The sequence below is a fragment of the Prionailurus viverrinus genome, chromosome D1 (genome assembly GCF_022837055.1).
Source record: "Prionailurus viverrinus isolate Anna chromosome D1, UM_Priviv_1.0, whole genome shotgun sequence".
Taxonomy (NCBI): domain Eukaryota; kingdom Metazoa; phylum Chordata; class Mammalia; order Carnivora; family Felidae; genus Prionailurus; species Prionailurus viverrinus.
Window position 1 is genome coordinate 63,629,512 of NC_062570.1, and position 14,280 is coordinate 63,643,791.

The window sequence follows — 14,280 nt, forward strand, 5'->3', positions numbered from 1 at the left end:
CTAATTTAATATCATGTTTTTATCAGCTCACCTTTACTGAAGGTTTTCCATAGTTTCCATAGAACCAGCAACTCTTCCTCACCCATATTTCAGTGGTTAACATAATATGAGATCAAATTCTGTAATTAAGATTATAACTCACATGGACAGGCTTTAAACACACTCTGACTCTAGGAGAGCATACTTTGCAACTAGTGGAAGAAAAAATGTTTGAGTCTTCTAGGGAATAGCTTGAGAACTGAGTTTCAGTATAATTTGGGTATTCACCACCCCTGCCCTTGCCCCATCTGCCTGCCAGCTCCACTCAGCTAGAACCCACTCTTCCTCAGATTACAGCAGCCTGCAGGATTCTATCCAGGAGAGTCTTCAGGTATTGTTCAAGATCCTGGCCATCCAAAAGTCAGGAGACTTAAACAAAATAGCTTTGGAGTGGGTGACCATCATGCATAGCCTGAGTGAGTGCAGGCCTCTAGCCTAGAGAGTGGGTGGGATCTAGGGCGGGAATGCCCAGAGGGATGGGGTGAGAGGTGGGGGTTGGGTGGGGGAAGACCAGAAGGACCAAGCGAGGACCTTCTTCCTACTTCTTGGGCTCAGGTGACCAGGTGAAAGTTTATTCACAGGACAAGTTTGCTCTCCAAGGAAGGTCCCTGGGTCCTGCTGAGTATTTGGGGGTGGGGCACCCTGAGAGGTCAGGGTCAGCTGGACCTTGCGGAAGCTGGAACCCTAGCCTCCCTCCAGTGATCCTCTGGTGTTCACACAGGTGCCCTGCTGGAGGTGTGGGTGACTTTCCAGCAGAAGTGGATTTTTCTGAATAAAGTTCTGTATGAGATGAAGATCGAGTTTCCTAGTTCCAACCTGGTAGGAAAGAGGGGTGAGGCAGGTGGACAAGGGCTACTGCATAGTGGGGCTTATCATGGGAGGGGGAGCTGCCCTCACTTTTAACCCCTCCCTCACTGCAGAACTCCCGGTTCAAGGCCATGGATGATCAGTATCGGATCCTGATGCAGACCTCTGTAGCTGACCCCCTGGTTCTGTCACTTGTAATGCCCAGCATCAAGCGGAGCCCTCACTTCCGAGGCCAGCAGCTACAACAACTGCTGCAAGCAGGCTCGGTGGAGCTGGAGGGCATCATCATGGCCCTGGAGACCGTGCTTTATGGGGTGTGTGCTGACTTCCCCCGCCTCTTCTTCCTCAGCAATAGTGAGCTGGTAGCCCTGCTGGCTGCCCCCCTGGAATCATGTGAGGCCCAGCTCTGGGTACGACGCTGCTTTCCTCATGTATATGCTGTGAGTTTCAATTCCAGCCTGACTGACAAAAACACGGATGACCGGGACTCAAGCCCAAAGCCATCTACTCAGGTGGAGGCATTTGCAGTGCTTGGGGCGGGTGGGGAGGAGGTGAAGCTGCAGGGGTCTGTTCCTCTGCATCCGGATCTCCCCAAATGGCTGGCCCATCTGGAGAAGTGCCTGCGTTTGGCACTTGTGCACATGCTGCAGGGCTGTGTGGCTTCCCGTCTCGCTCTGGGCCCGTCCCTAGATGAGGCCTTCAGGCAGCTGCCCCAGCAAGGCCAGCTGCCCTTGCAGCTGTGTGTCCACCACTGGCTAGACTTAGTCCAGGCCTTCCCTTGGCAGTGTGTGATGGTGGCGGAGGAGGTGGTATGGTGGGCGGAGATGGAGGAGGCTCTGCTAGAGGGGAGGACCCTGGCCATGGTCCCCACACATGTGCGCAAGCTCGAGGCACTGGTGCATTTTATACGGGCTCACAGGGCCTCCCAGGGTGGGCAGCCCCTGTCTTCTGTCCGCCAGACCAGCCTTCTCAGTGCTCTGTTGGCCATGGCAGTGACTCACCGGGATATAGCACAGCTGTTGCAGGAGCACCAGGTCAGTGATCTGACAGATTTCCATTGGGCCCGCCAACTCAAATACCACCTGGGTTCACCTCACATCGTCCCCCAGAAACCCCTGCAGAGTCTCAAGACTATTGCATCTACTGAGACTTCTCTGTCACCAGCTGCATGCTGGATAGATGTGCTGGGTCGGTCCTTTCTGTACAATTATGAATACCTGGGTCCCAGACTAGGGTCTCTACCCAGCCTGCTGCCTGAGCGGCCAGCCCTGGTGCTGTTATTGGCCTTGGAAGAGGTGGCCTGTGGGGCTCTACTGGGCCCTGAAGGAGTGGGCAAGACAGACATGGTGAAGAGCATGGCACAGGCCCTGGGACGCCAGCTGGTGACAATGCCCTGCCTGCCTCAGACAGAAGCCCAAAGCCTGAGCAACTACCTGAACGGGGCCTTGCAGGGTGGTGCCTGGCTGCTGTTGGAGGAGGCTCAGCGCCTACCCCTCGGCTTGCTCTCTGCCCTGGGCCAGCGCCTCACTCAGCTGCACCACCTCTGTGCCCCACTGTACCAGGAGGCCTCCCGAAGTACCAGCACTGTTGACCCCACACACCCCCAGCTCCTGGGCAGTGGCTTCTTTGAGAAACATCACGTGTACATACGCCTTTGCTATGGCTGTTTCCTGACGCTGCGTTCCCTGAGTCCTGCTGTGCCTGCCAACCTGCACCTGCTGCTACGGCCTGTGGCACTGACACTGCCTGACTTGCAGCAAGTGGCAGAGCTGACCCTGCTGGGTGCAGGGATGCGGGATGCCTCCCGCATGGCTTCCCGCTTGTCTAAATTCTTCTCCCTAGAGCGTGAGCTGGTGTCTGCATCCCTGCCCTGCCGCTTGCCATTGCTCAAGCAGGTTCTGGAAGACACAATACAAGAATTACATGTGACGAAGGAGCCCAAGTCCCAGCAGCCCCACAGCCTAGCTGTCAATGAGGAGGCTGCCCTATTGCGTGCCCTGCTACGCTCACCACTATTCAGCATCCTCAGTGGTGTCCACCTGCACAACCTCCAAGAGCTGCTCTGTGGGCTCTTCCCTAATGCCCGCCAGGTGTTGGCAGAGCCTGTGACCCACACGCTGAGGAAGCCATTGCTGGTGGAGGAACTACAGCAGATAGGCCTCCATCCCAGCCCTGATATTTTGGGATCCCTGGAGCAGCTGAGCCAGGCTCTGAGCCGGGTTTCGGGTGTTTTGCTCCTGGGCCCTGCAGGCAGTGGCAAGACCACTTGTTGGCACAGCTTATTTAAGATCCAGAATCGGCTGGCAGCCAGGGAGGACACCTCAGCTCAGGGCTGCCAGCCTGTGGAGATCACCCACCTGTATCCCAATGTCCTCAGCCCCCAGGAGTTCCTGGGATGGCTAGAGGGCCCCTGCTGGCACCATGGCGTCTTCCCCAGGCTGTTTCGTGCAGCCAATCCATGTAAGACTGCCGGCCCAAAGGGGCCACCACAGGAATCGGTGGGTATCCAGCACTGGATAATATGTGATGGGGTCGCCAGTGCTGCCTGGCTGGACTCTATCACTTGCCTCCTGAGTGATGCCCCCCAGCTCAGCCTCCCCAATGGGCAGCAGATAGCACGACCCCCAGGTACTTTTCTCCTGATGGAGGTGGGAGATGCAACAGGTATGTCCCCCAAAGTGGCAGGCCGGTGTGCCCTCGTCTGGTGTGGCGGGGAGCAGACTTGGCAAAGCATGCTTAGTGTTCTGATGGCAACCCTGCCCCACGAGTACCGCCTGCAACCCCAGACAGTCACTGAGCTCAACCGCCTGGCTCAAGCACTGGTGCCAGCGACGTTCCGATTCCTCACCCGGCAGGGCGCCTGCTCTCTGCTGCAGGTTCATGCGCAGCAGGCCGTTTGCCCAGGTGTGGCCGAAGTGACCAGCCTGGCCCGTATCTTGCGTGGTCTGCTTGGCCCCCACCTGCGCATAGATGAAGGGGAGAAGGCACATGTCTCAGGTGAGGGAAAGAGAAGGGATGGCTTGGGACAAGGGGCCTTGAGGACAGCTGGCATACAGCTGGTGCCTGGGGTCTGGGTTCCTTAGTCGATTTGGGCCTGGGGACCAAAAGTGGGCAGCAGAGCCAATCTCTACTCACTTCCTCCACCCCCCACTTTTTCCTACCTGTGCTCCTATTCTGGCCATGGTGACCTTTGCAGAGGACCTCAGCTGTAGTGATCCTGTGGCCCAGAGCTTCAAGTCCTCAAAAAGCAGCTCTCTGAACCCATCCCAGGTTGCCAGTGATGATGTACCTAATAAGTGCAAGGAGCATTCGCTGGCTGTCAGCAGCTTTCTCTTTGCATTGGTTTGGGGCTTTGGAGCCCACCTTCCCTCCAGGTATCTGCAGGGGTGGGGCCGGGGGTGGGGGATTCAGAGAGCTGAGATGGACTGGCACATGGGAGTTAACCCAGGTGACATGACTGTCGGGGAGGGTGGAATGTGTGAGTGTGTCACAAACGGAATTGTTGTAACTATCTGACACTTTTGCCTGTACATCCATCTGAACAGGCTCTGGCCCCTCTTTGATAGCTTCATGAGGGGTTCTATTAGTTGCCTCTGCAACTACCTGGAGCCACTGCCTTCAGCCTTGGTGTTTGATCTACATGTATGCCCTGAAAATGGGACATTGGTCCCCTTCACTGGCCATTACCTGGGTAGCCGCATCAGAGGAATTCCGGGCACCTTCAACCCTTCTCCCCAGGTGTGAAGACAATGGGGCAGTAGCTGGGCTTGGGGCTCAAGGAGATATCCTGGGGGAGTCTATGTTCTGGGGCCAGCTGGGGCTCCCCCCTGCTTCTGTTCTTCGATATGTTTTCACAATCACAAGAATATGTGAAGTGTTCTGCAGGTGCAGCTCTAAGACAAGACCCCTAGACCTTTGCTTTCACCTAGATTACTGCCTAGATTGGCACTGCCCCAGTAAGCCCTGCTCCTGTCCTGCAGACTGAACGGCTCTTATATGTGGTGGACCTGCTGCTGTCAGAGGGACACCCAGTGCTGCTGGCTGGAGAGGCGGCAACAGGGAAGTCAACCTTTGTGGAGATGCTGGTGGAGCCACATCACCCTTACACGTACAGCCCCATCCACTCTGCCTTTAGTCCCACCCACCTGCGCCTGCTGCTGAGTCAAGGGGTCCAGGGCCAAGTACAAGCTGCCCCATCACCTGGGCCGCACCTGGATTCTAAAGGCTCCCTCCTCTTCCTGCTGGAAGATCTGCACCTGGCCACTTCTAGTAAGTAGCTGGGCGGAGGAAGAAAGGAGTCATGGTGATCTCTTGAGACTGTAAAATCCCTAACGATATTTACTGACTCTCAATTAGACACTTAGAGACCAAACCTCAGCATCCCATTCTTAATATCTTCTCATTGAAAATGTGCTCCCTGAACAATCACACCCCTCTCATGGCCTCATCTGCCATCTCTATGCTTTGACTGCTAAATCTTTATCCCTGGCCAGGCTTTTCTTCTAAGTGCTAGACTTGTTTACACAGCTACTTACTGTATAATCTCTATCTTGTCCCACTGGCACTTCAGACTCAACACTGAACTCATCATCTGACCCTGAAAACCTGTTCCTGTCCTTTAGTAACGAGTACAACCATCCATCCAGTCACTTAAGTCAGAAATCTTGTTGACATCTCCTGCCATCTTACCGAAGTCCAGTCACCATGTCTCTCAATTTTGCATTCTAAATATCTCTCAAATCTGTCCACTTATTTCCATTCCATCTTCCCTGGTTCAGTCAGTCACTACCTGGAACTTTGGTGAATGCTCTTGAAAGATTCCTTGCGATGAGGCTTTCTTCTCTGACACTCTGTACTCTAACTGGAGTCAACTATGTACAGGCATTCAGTAAGTCAGGTTTCCTCTAGCCTCTGGGATTGCTGTCTTCTCTGTCTTCCCTCCTCTATGTATCTGGATAAGTCCTTATTCTTTACACATAAGCTTAGGCAACATCTTTTCCAGGAAATCTGAGCCTCCAGGCTAGGTTAGATATTCATCTCATGCTCTGTACAAAAATCTGTGACAACCATGGTTTTATGATTGTGTGTTTACTTGTTGATCCTTTCCACTACACTCTGAACTTCATGAGAAGAGAGATTTGTCTTATTCATTCTGATAGACCCAAGAGGAAGTAAGTACTCACTAAGAGTTTATAGAAGCAAAGATTACAAAGGAAAGGGGAAATTGAGATAAAAGTCTGGGATACTAAAATTTAAAGTTTCTAGAGTGATAATGACAGGTTTGAATGTGGCCATGGGATATGCCCATGGGAATGGGCAGAAGTAAAGTATAGGCCAAAGTATTAGCTGGATTGTCCAGTTAGACACTGAAGTCTTTTATGAAATGTAGAAAACTTGAATCAGGTTGTAGACACACTTAATAATAATAGGCACAATTTATTGAGGACTGTGTGTTACAAACTTTATATCATCTTTAGTGCTCATAAAATCCTATTAAGATGGAAATTTGCTATGATCATTTTAAAGATGAAGAAACTGAAAGATTTTTATAACTTGCCCAAGATACTCTAGCCAGTAAAATGTCAGAACCAAGATTAAAATTAAGTCTGTTTAGCACCAAGACCTGTAATTTTCTGCAACTATCTTATTTGGCCCTTTCAGTAAATTTGCACAAATAATCAGATTGTCAGTTGTAAATAGAAAGGGTAAATTCAGATCTGAATAGCAGCTGAGAAGAGATTTCAGCAGGAAGGCTGAAAACGTTGCAACGATGTTGTGGAGTGAAGTATATTACAGCTGGCATTGTAAAAGTTGTCCTAGGGTGGGGTGCCTGGGTGGCTCAGTCGGTTGGGTGTCCGACTTCAGCTTGGGTCCTGGTCTCATGGTTCGTGAGTTCTAGCCCCACCTCGGGCTCTTGCACTGTCAGTGCAGAACCTGCCTAGGATTCTCTCTCTGCCTCTCTCTCTCTTTCTCTCTCAAAATAAATAAATAAACTTTAAAAAGATATTAAAAAAAAGATGTCCTACGGTAATAGCCAACAAAACATTTAGTATAAAATTTAAAAAAATTAAAAGACATACAACAAAACAAAAAACTGTGACCCATTGTCTAGAGAAAACAGTCAATAAAAACTGACCTTGAAATGGTCTAGAAGTAGAATTTAGCAAATATTTTATAGCAGCTATTATAAAAGTACTCAGATTCTTAAAGGAAAATATGATCTTAATGAGTGAACGCATAAGTAATCTCAGCAAAGAAATAGAAACTACCAAAAATAACTAAATGGAAATGGAAAGAACTGGAAAACACAATAACTGAAATGAAAAAGTCACTGCATGGTTTAACAGCAGATTGGCAATAGCAAAAGTCAGTGAATCCTAAAGAACAGAAAAATACTGAATATGAATACAGCTTCAGTATAACACACATGTAACTGGGGTTCCCGAAGGAAAGGAGAGTGAGATTAGGGCAGAAAAAAACCTATGAGGAAATAATGAACAAAATTTTCCCAAATTTCTTGGAAAATACTGACTTTCAGAAGGGGAAAGCTCAGTTATCCCCAATTAAAATAATAAAAAGAAAACCACACCCAGGCACATCATAGTCAAACAGCTGAAAATCAAAGAAAGAGACACTTGAAAGTGGTCAGAGAAAAGATAAAACACATTATGTACAGATGAATGATATTAAGAATGATGGTTAACTTCCCATCAGAAACAACAGAACCCAGAGGATGGTGAAATAATCATCTTTAAAGTACTAAAAGGGGAGGGGGACCTGTCACCTTAGAATTCTCTGTCCAGTATAGATACTCTTCATAAATGAGGATAAAATAAAAAGTATTTCAGATGCATGAAAGCTGAGAAGATTTACTATCGCTAGAACTGCACTATAAGAAATGCTAAAAGATGTTCTTCAGGCAGAAGGGAAATAGAATTGTATGGCAACTCAGATCTATGGAAAAGAAGGAAGAGCACCAGAAATGGTAAATGTGTGGGTGCATATAAGTAACCTTCTTCTTCATCTCTTAGTTTCCTTAAAAGATAGTTGATAGTCGGGGCGCCTGGGTGGCTCAGTCGGTTGGGTGTCCAACTTTGGCTCAGGTCATGATCTCATGGTCCGTGAGTTCAAGCCCCATATCAGGCTCTGTTCTGTGCTGACAGCTCAGAGCCTGGAGTCTGTTTCAGCTTCTGTGTCTCCCTCTCTACCCCTCCCCTGCTTGCACTCTGTCTCTGTCTCTCTCAAAAATAAATAAACATTTTAAAAAATGTAAAAAGACAGTTGATAGTTTAAAAATAAAAGTAATAACATTTTTGGCAGAAGTAGAAAATAACCTGGAACGGTAGCAAAAGGATAGGGTGGGAGCAGTGAGTAAAAATTATACTATTGTAAGGTTCTTGCATTCGTGAAATGTGAACTAGGAATTGGGAAAGGTCAGGCATGAGGTGTGAAGTGGCACAATATTACATCTAAGTATTGATACATTAAGGAGGCATATTGTTACCCTAGAAAAATCACTCAATAACAATAGCAAAGAGTATAATTTAAAATATATTTTAAATATAAAAATATTTAAGTATGTAAAAGGAAGCAGGAAATGAGCAATAGAGGAATTAAAAAAAAGAGAGACAATTAGAAGACAAATGACAATATGATGGACTTTAAACCAACTGTATGAATAATTACATTAAATGTAAAGTCCTAAGCACTCCAAAAAGTCCCTCAAGACAAAGGGTATTACCAGAGATAGAGAACTGGATATCTCAGAATTAAAAGATTTAATTAATAAAAAAGACATAAAAGTCCTAAATGTGTATGCACCTGAAACCGCTTCAAAATATACAAAGAAAAAGAGGGGCGCCTGGGTGGCTCAGTCGGTTAAGTGTCCAACTTCAGCTCAGGTCACGATCTCACAGCTTGTGGGTTCAAGCTCCGCATTGGGCTCTGCAGTTAAGCGTCCAACTTTGGCTCAGGTCATGATCTCACAGTTTGTGGGTTCAAGCCCCACGTCAGGCTCTGTGCTGACAGCTCAGAGCTTGGAGCCTGCTTCTGATTATACTATTGTATAGTATAGAGGTATCTCCCTCTCTCTCTACCCTTACCCTGCTCGTTCTCTGTCTTTTTCTCTCAAAAATAAATAAATAAAAAATAATAATAAAATAATAAATAAATAAATAAATAAATACAAAAATATACAAAGAAAAAGAATGGATAGAAATGAGGGACAAATAGCAAGTCCAAAATCACTATAGGAGATTTAATACTCCTCTCAATACTTAATAGAACAGGAGAGAGGAAATAAGGATATAGATCTAAATAGCCCTATCAACTATATTTACATTTACAGAACATCATACCCACCATCTGCAAAATACACTTTCTTTTCAAGTGTATATGGAGCATTCTCCAAGATAAATGATAATGCTGGGCTATAAAATAAGTCTCAACAAATGTCAAAGGATTAAAATTTGTAGAATATTTTCTCTGACTACAATAATAAAACTCAATAATACAGCTAGAAAATTCCCAAATTCTTTGCAATAAACACACTTCTAAATAATTCATGCATCAAAGAAATCACAAGGGAAATTAGAAAATATTTTGAACTGAATAATAAAACAAAACATATCAAAATCTGTGGGATGTAGTTTAAGCAGAGCATTGTGATCAAATGGACTATATCCCCAGAATGTAAAGTTGAGTCAGCATTCAAAAATCAGTATAATTTATGACATTAATAGAATAAATGAGAAAACATGTAAGATCATCTTAGTAGATAAAGAGAATGCATTTGATAAAATTCAACACTATTCATGGTAGCTCTCAGCAGACTAGGAATAGAAGGGAACTTTCACAGTTTGATGAAGGACATCTATTAAAACCTACAGCTAATTACATACTTAATGGTGAAATATTGAACACTTTATAAGATCAGTCACAAGGCAATAACATCCACTTTCACTGCTTCTATTCAATATTGCACCAGAGGCCCATCAGTGGGTCTCTGGTGCACATTAGTGCACCACATCAGTGCAATAAGAAAAAGAAATAAAAGCTTTTAAAATTGGAAAAGACAAACTAATACTCTCTCTACTGTCATATAACATGATTTTGTCTCTTTTTTTATTTTTTAAATGTTTGTTTATTTTTTGAGAGAGAGAGCAAGCCAGGGAGGGGCAGAGAGAGAGGGAGAGAGAGAATACCAAGCAGGCTCTGTGATCTCAAGACAGAGCCCGATGTGGGGCTCAAACTCATGAACTGTGAGATCATGACCTGAGCTGAAATCAAGAGTTGGACACTTAACCGACTGAACCACCCAGGTGCCCCAACATGATTTTCTACAGAGAATCCTAAGTAATCTACACCATCACCACCAACAACAAAACAACCCTACAAAACTGCGAGAATAAATAAGTGAATTTAATTTAGCAGGGTCATAGGATACAAAGTAAATCTATTGAAATCATAAGTATTTCTATATCCTAGTAACAACTGGCAATCAAAAATTTTAAATATAGCTTAAAATATCATCTGAAAGCTTAAAATATTTAGGAATAAACTTAGATATATACACTGAAAATCACTAAATATTGCTGAGGTAAAGGAGACAAATAAATGAAGAGATATACCATGTTCATGGGTCAGAGGAGTTAATATCATTACAGAGCTCATTCTCCTCCCCCAGTTGATCTATAGATTCAGTGGAATGCCAATCTAAATCTTCTAAATCTGAGCAGGCTTTTTTGTTTGTTTGTTTGTTTGTTTGTTTGTTTGTTTTTGGTATAAAATGACAGGATTGATAGGCTTATTCTGAGACTTATATGGAAACACAAAAGACCTAGAAGAGCCAAAACAACTTTGAAAAAGAAGAATAGGGGCACCTGGGTGGCTCAGTCGGTTAAGCATCCAACTTCAGCTCAAGTCATGATCTCACTGTTTGTGGGTTCTAGCCCCGCATCGGGCTGTGTACTGACAGCTTGGAGCCTGGAGCCTGCTTCGGATTCTGTGTCTCCTTCTCTCTCTGCCCCTCCCCAACTTGTGCTCTGTCTCTGTCTCTCAAAATAAATAAATGTAAGAAAGGAAGGAAGGAAGGAAGGAAGGAAGGAAGGAAGGAAGGAAGGAAAGAATAAAGTGGAAAGGCTTACACTATTTATTTCAATGCTTACTACAGGGCTATAGTAATCAAGAGAGTGGGGTATTCATATAAGGACATGGATACAGACAGACTAAAGGGAGAAAACAGAGAATCTTATATAATCATATATAGTCAATTGCTTTTCAACAAATGTACCAAAATAATTCAATAGGGCAGTTGGAACAACTACACATCTGTTTGGTGAAAAAAAAGAAACCCTGGGGCGCCTGGGTGGCGCAGTCGGTTAAGCGTCCGACTTCAGCCAGGTCACGATTTCACGGTCCGTGAGTTCGAGCCCCGCGTCGGGCTCTGGGCTGATGGCTCAGAGCCTGGAGCCTGTTTCCGATTCTGTGTCTCCCTCTCTCTCTGCCCCTCCCCCGTTCATGCTCTGTCTCTCTCTGTCCCAAAAATAAATAACGTTGAAAAAAAAAAAAATTAAAAAAAAAAAAAAGAAACCCTGAATCCTACCCCATGACATACACAAAAATTAATTATAAATCAGTTAAAGACCTAAATGTAAAAGCTAAAATTATAAAACTTTACAAAAAATGTTAGAGAAAAATCTGTATGACCTTGGTTAGAAGCAATGATTTCTTAGGACACAAATATTGGATTTTGTGAAAATCAAAAACCTATGCCCTTCAAAAGACACTGTTAAGAAAATGAAAAAGTAAGCCATAGACAAAAATACAGTACACATATCTGACAAAGGACTTATACCCAGAATACATAAAAAAGCTCTTACAACTCAATAAGAAAACAAACTCCATTTTTAAAAATGGATAAAAGATACTTCACAAAAGAAAGATTAGTGAGTGGTCAACAGCACCTGTGGCAGCATTATTCTGCACAGTCAAAACCTAGAAACAACCTAAATGTCCATCAGCGTGTCAGTGGGTCTACAAGTTGTGGTATTTTTATAATGGACTACTACTCCAATAAAACAGAATAAACTGACACACGTGAAACATGGATGAATATCAGAATCATGCCGAGTGAAAGAAGCCAGACATGCTAAATTACATACAATACGATTCCCTTTACATGAAGTTCTAGAACAAGCAAAGCTAAGCAATAGTGATACAAATTAGATCATATAGAAGTTCCTGGGACAATGTGGCAGGGTACTGACTGCAAAGGGTCATGAGGGAACTTTCTGAGGTGATGAAAATGTTCCAAATATCATTGGAGTAGCGGTTACATAGGTGTGCACATTTGTTAGAACTCGTGAGCTACACATTTAAAATGTGTACATTTTATTTTACATAAGTCATAGTTTAACACTGACTGCACAAAAGTGTGTGTGTGAGAACTCCTCTCTCTTGACTGTGATGACTGCACTTTCCCCCTATTGTGTCAGATCAGGCTTCCATCCGTCCCAGCTTCCAAACTTCCTGTTGTTAACAAATAATTGGTCACAGAAGTAGGATTTTCAGGGAGAAGGAAGAAGAAATCACTCGCTTTTAGGGAGGGTGTGGGGGAGACAGAACAATATACTCAGACATGACAAAGTCCCAGCACATCCGGTGTACAAAATTCCTTTAGAACCCTGTGTGTGCCCGAAGTAAACCCAGGGAAGCAGGAATAGGAAGAACCGGTGACACCGTCATGTGCGCACCTGCATGTCCTCACTGTCAGTCTTCATGTCCCACAGACCCAGAGAAGACCTGCCAGCCAGTGTTGGAGACTTTGCGCCAGGCCATAGATGGCACGGTGTATGCCCACAGCACCTTGGAATTGCAGATGCTGCAGCCTCTAGTCAACTTCCTTGCCACTGCCACAGTACCAGGCTTCTGTGAGCTCCCACTGTGCCCACGTCTCTTTAGACTCTTCACAGTGCTGGCCCTGGGTAGCATGACCCAGGCCATCCTTCTGAGCAGGCATACACCTAGCATCCAGGCCTGGCTTGAGCGCTTCCCCTCTGTGGAACGGGAGGCGGTTCTAGCAAAAGCCCTGGTCCGGGCCTCAGTGGAGGCCTGGGAGGCTGTGGGCAACTGCTTTATGCCTTCCCCGCTCCACCCACATTACCGCTTTTCCCTGCACTCTGTGAGCCAACTACTGGGCAGCTTGCAGCTGCTGCCAACCAGGATGGGCTCCCGGGGTTTTCTGGATGTTCCCAACCATCAGGAGCACTTGCACCGGGTGTCAGGCTTACGTGGCACCCGCCTGACAGTCATGATGGCCACACGTAACATGGTGCGTCTTTGGTTGCATGAGGCACAGAGGACATTTTGTGACCGGCTGGATAGCCCTAAAGAACGCTCCTACTGTGCCAACCTGCTCCTAGAAGTAGCTCAGAGTGTCTTCTGCTGTGAGCCAGCACCCCAGCATGGGGGCAAGGGCTATGAGGAGGAGGAAGAAGATGAGGAGGAGAGAGTGCCCGAAGTGGAATCTGAAGGGGAGTTGGCCCAGTGGGAGGACTTAAGCAACAGTGGCAGTGAGACAGAGGAGGAGGACGACCCTTATGGGCTTCAGGTCACCACAGGCTCACCCTCCAATGATTCAGGTCTAGCACCTTCCACAGCACCAGTAAAGAAGGAAAGCACAGAAATTATAAGCCAGGATACAAGCCAGGAGGAAGGCACAAAGACCTGCAGCTGCAAACTTCAGTTAAACAGAAACAAGAGTTGGTGGCAGAAAACCACCCAGATGGACCTGGTCTCTCCTCTGTTGCTACCAGTGCTACTACTCTGCCCCTGGGAAAAGCCCTCTGACCTGGTCTTCAGTCAGGAGCTGACACTAGGGTCCAACTCTGAGAGCCCCAGCCTGTACCTGGAACGGCAGTGGGAGAGCCTGGAGGAGCAGCTGTCCACCACAGCCTCTCAGCTGAAGTTGAACGCCTCCCTTGCCTCTTGCCACGCCATGGCCATGCACGTGGCCCACCTGGTCCGGGTGCTGGCCAGGCCTCGGCAGCATGGCATACTGCTCTCAGGGGCTTTGGGTACTGGGCGCCGTACTGCCATCACTCTGGCAGCTAGCATTTATCAGGCCCACCTCTTCCATCTGCCATCTGGCTCAGAGGAGGCCATTCTCCAGTGTCTACGGGATGCCAGCTGGCATGCTGGCATGTTAGGCCAGCCAGTGGCCCTGCTGGTGCCCAAGGGTGTGGATCTTACTACCCTTCATCGTCTGCTGGCCCTGGCAACCTCGGGAAGTTTCCCTGACCAGTATACAGAGGCAGATCTGGAAAGTATTGAAGAACATCTCCCCAAGGAGAACCTTAGTGTCAAGCAGAACATCAAGAAGGAAGTGCTGTTGCACAGGTGAGGCCAAGAACCCCATACTAGGAACTGCTTTGC

The 14,280-nt window shown here is 46.5% G+C and overlaps 2 protein-coding genes across 4 annotated transcripts in view; one reads left to right on the top strand and one right to left on the bottom strand.

The window, feature by feature from the left end:
• DNHD1 (dynein heavy chain domain 1) overlaps positions 1-14,280 on the top strand; it is an 82,608-nt gene that overhangs the window by 51,270 nt on the left and 17,058 nt on the right. For both annotated transcript variants that reach the window (XM_047877359.1, XM_047877360.1), the window contains exons 19-25: positions 330-455; positions 761-858; positions 960-3,843; positions 4,043-4,220; positions 4,392-4,584; positions 4,827-5,115; positions 12,636-14,244. In XM_047877359.1, coding sequence (XP_047733315.1) covers positions 330-455; positions 761-858; positions 960-3,843; positions 4,043-4,220; positions 4,392-4,584; positions 4,827-5,115; positions 12,636-14,244 — 5,377 coding nt within the window. The remainder of the gene's footprint in view (positions 1-329; positions 456-760; positions 859-959; positions 3,844-4,042; positions 4,221-4,391; positions 4,585-4,826; positions 5,116-12,635; positions 14,245-14,280) is intronic.
• The window catches only part of RRP8 (ribosomal RNA processing 8), a 64,552-nt gene that overhangs the window by 4,929 nt on the left and 45,343 nt on the right, over positions 1-14,280 (bottom strand). Inside the window, exon 9 of one of the 2 annotated variants that reach the window (XR_007156187.1) lies at positions 3,562-3,806. The exons of the other annotated variant lie outside the window; for it this stretch is intronic. The gene's annotated coding sequence lies outside the window, so the exon portion shown is untranslated. Of the gene's footprint in view, positions 1-3,561; positions 3,807-14,280 lie in introns of those variants that run through there. 2 annotated transcript variants of the gene reach the window in all.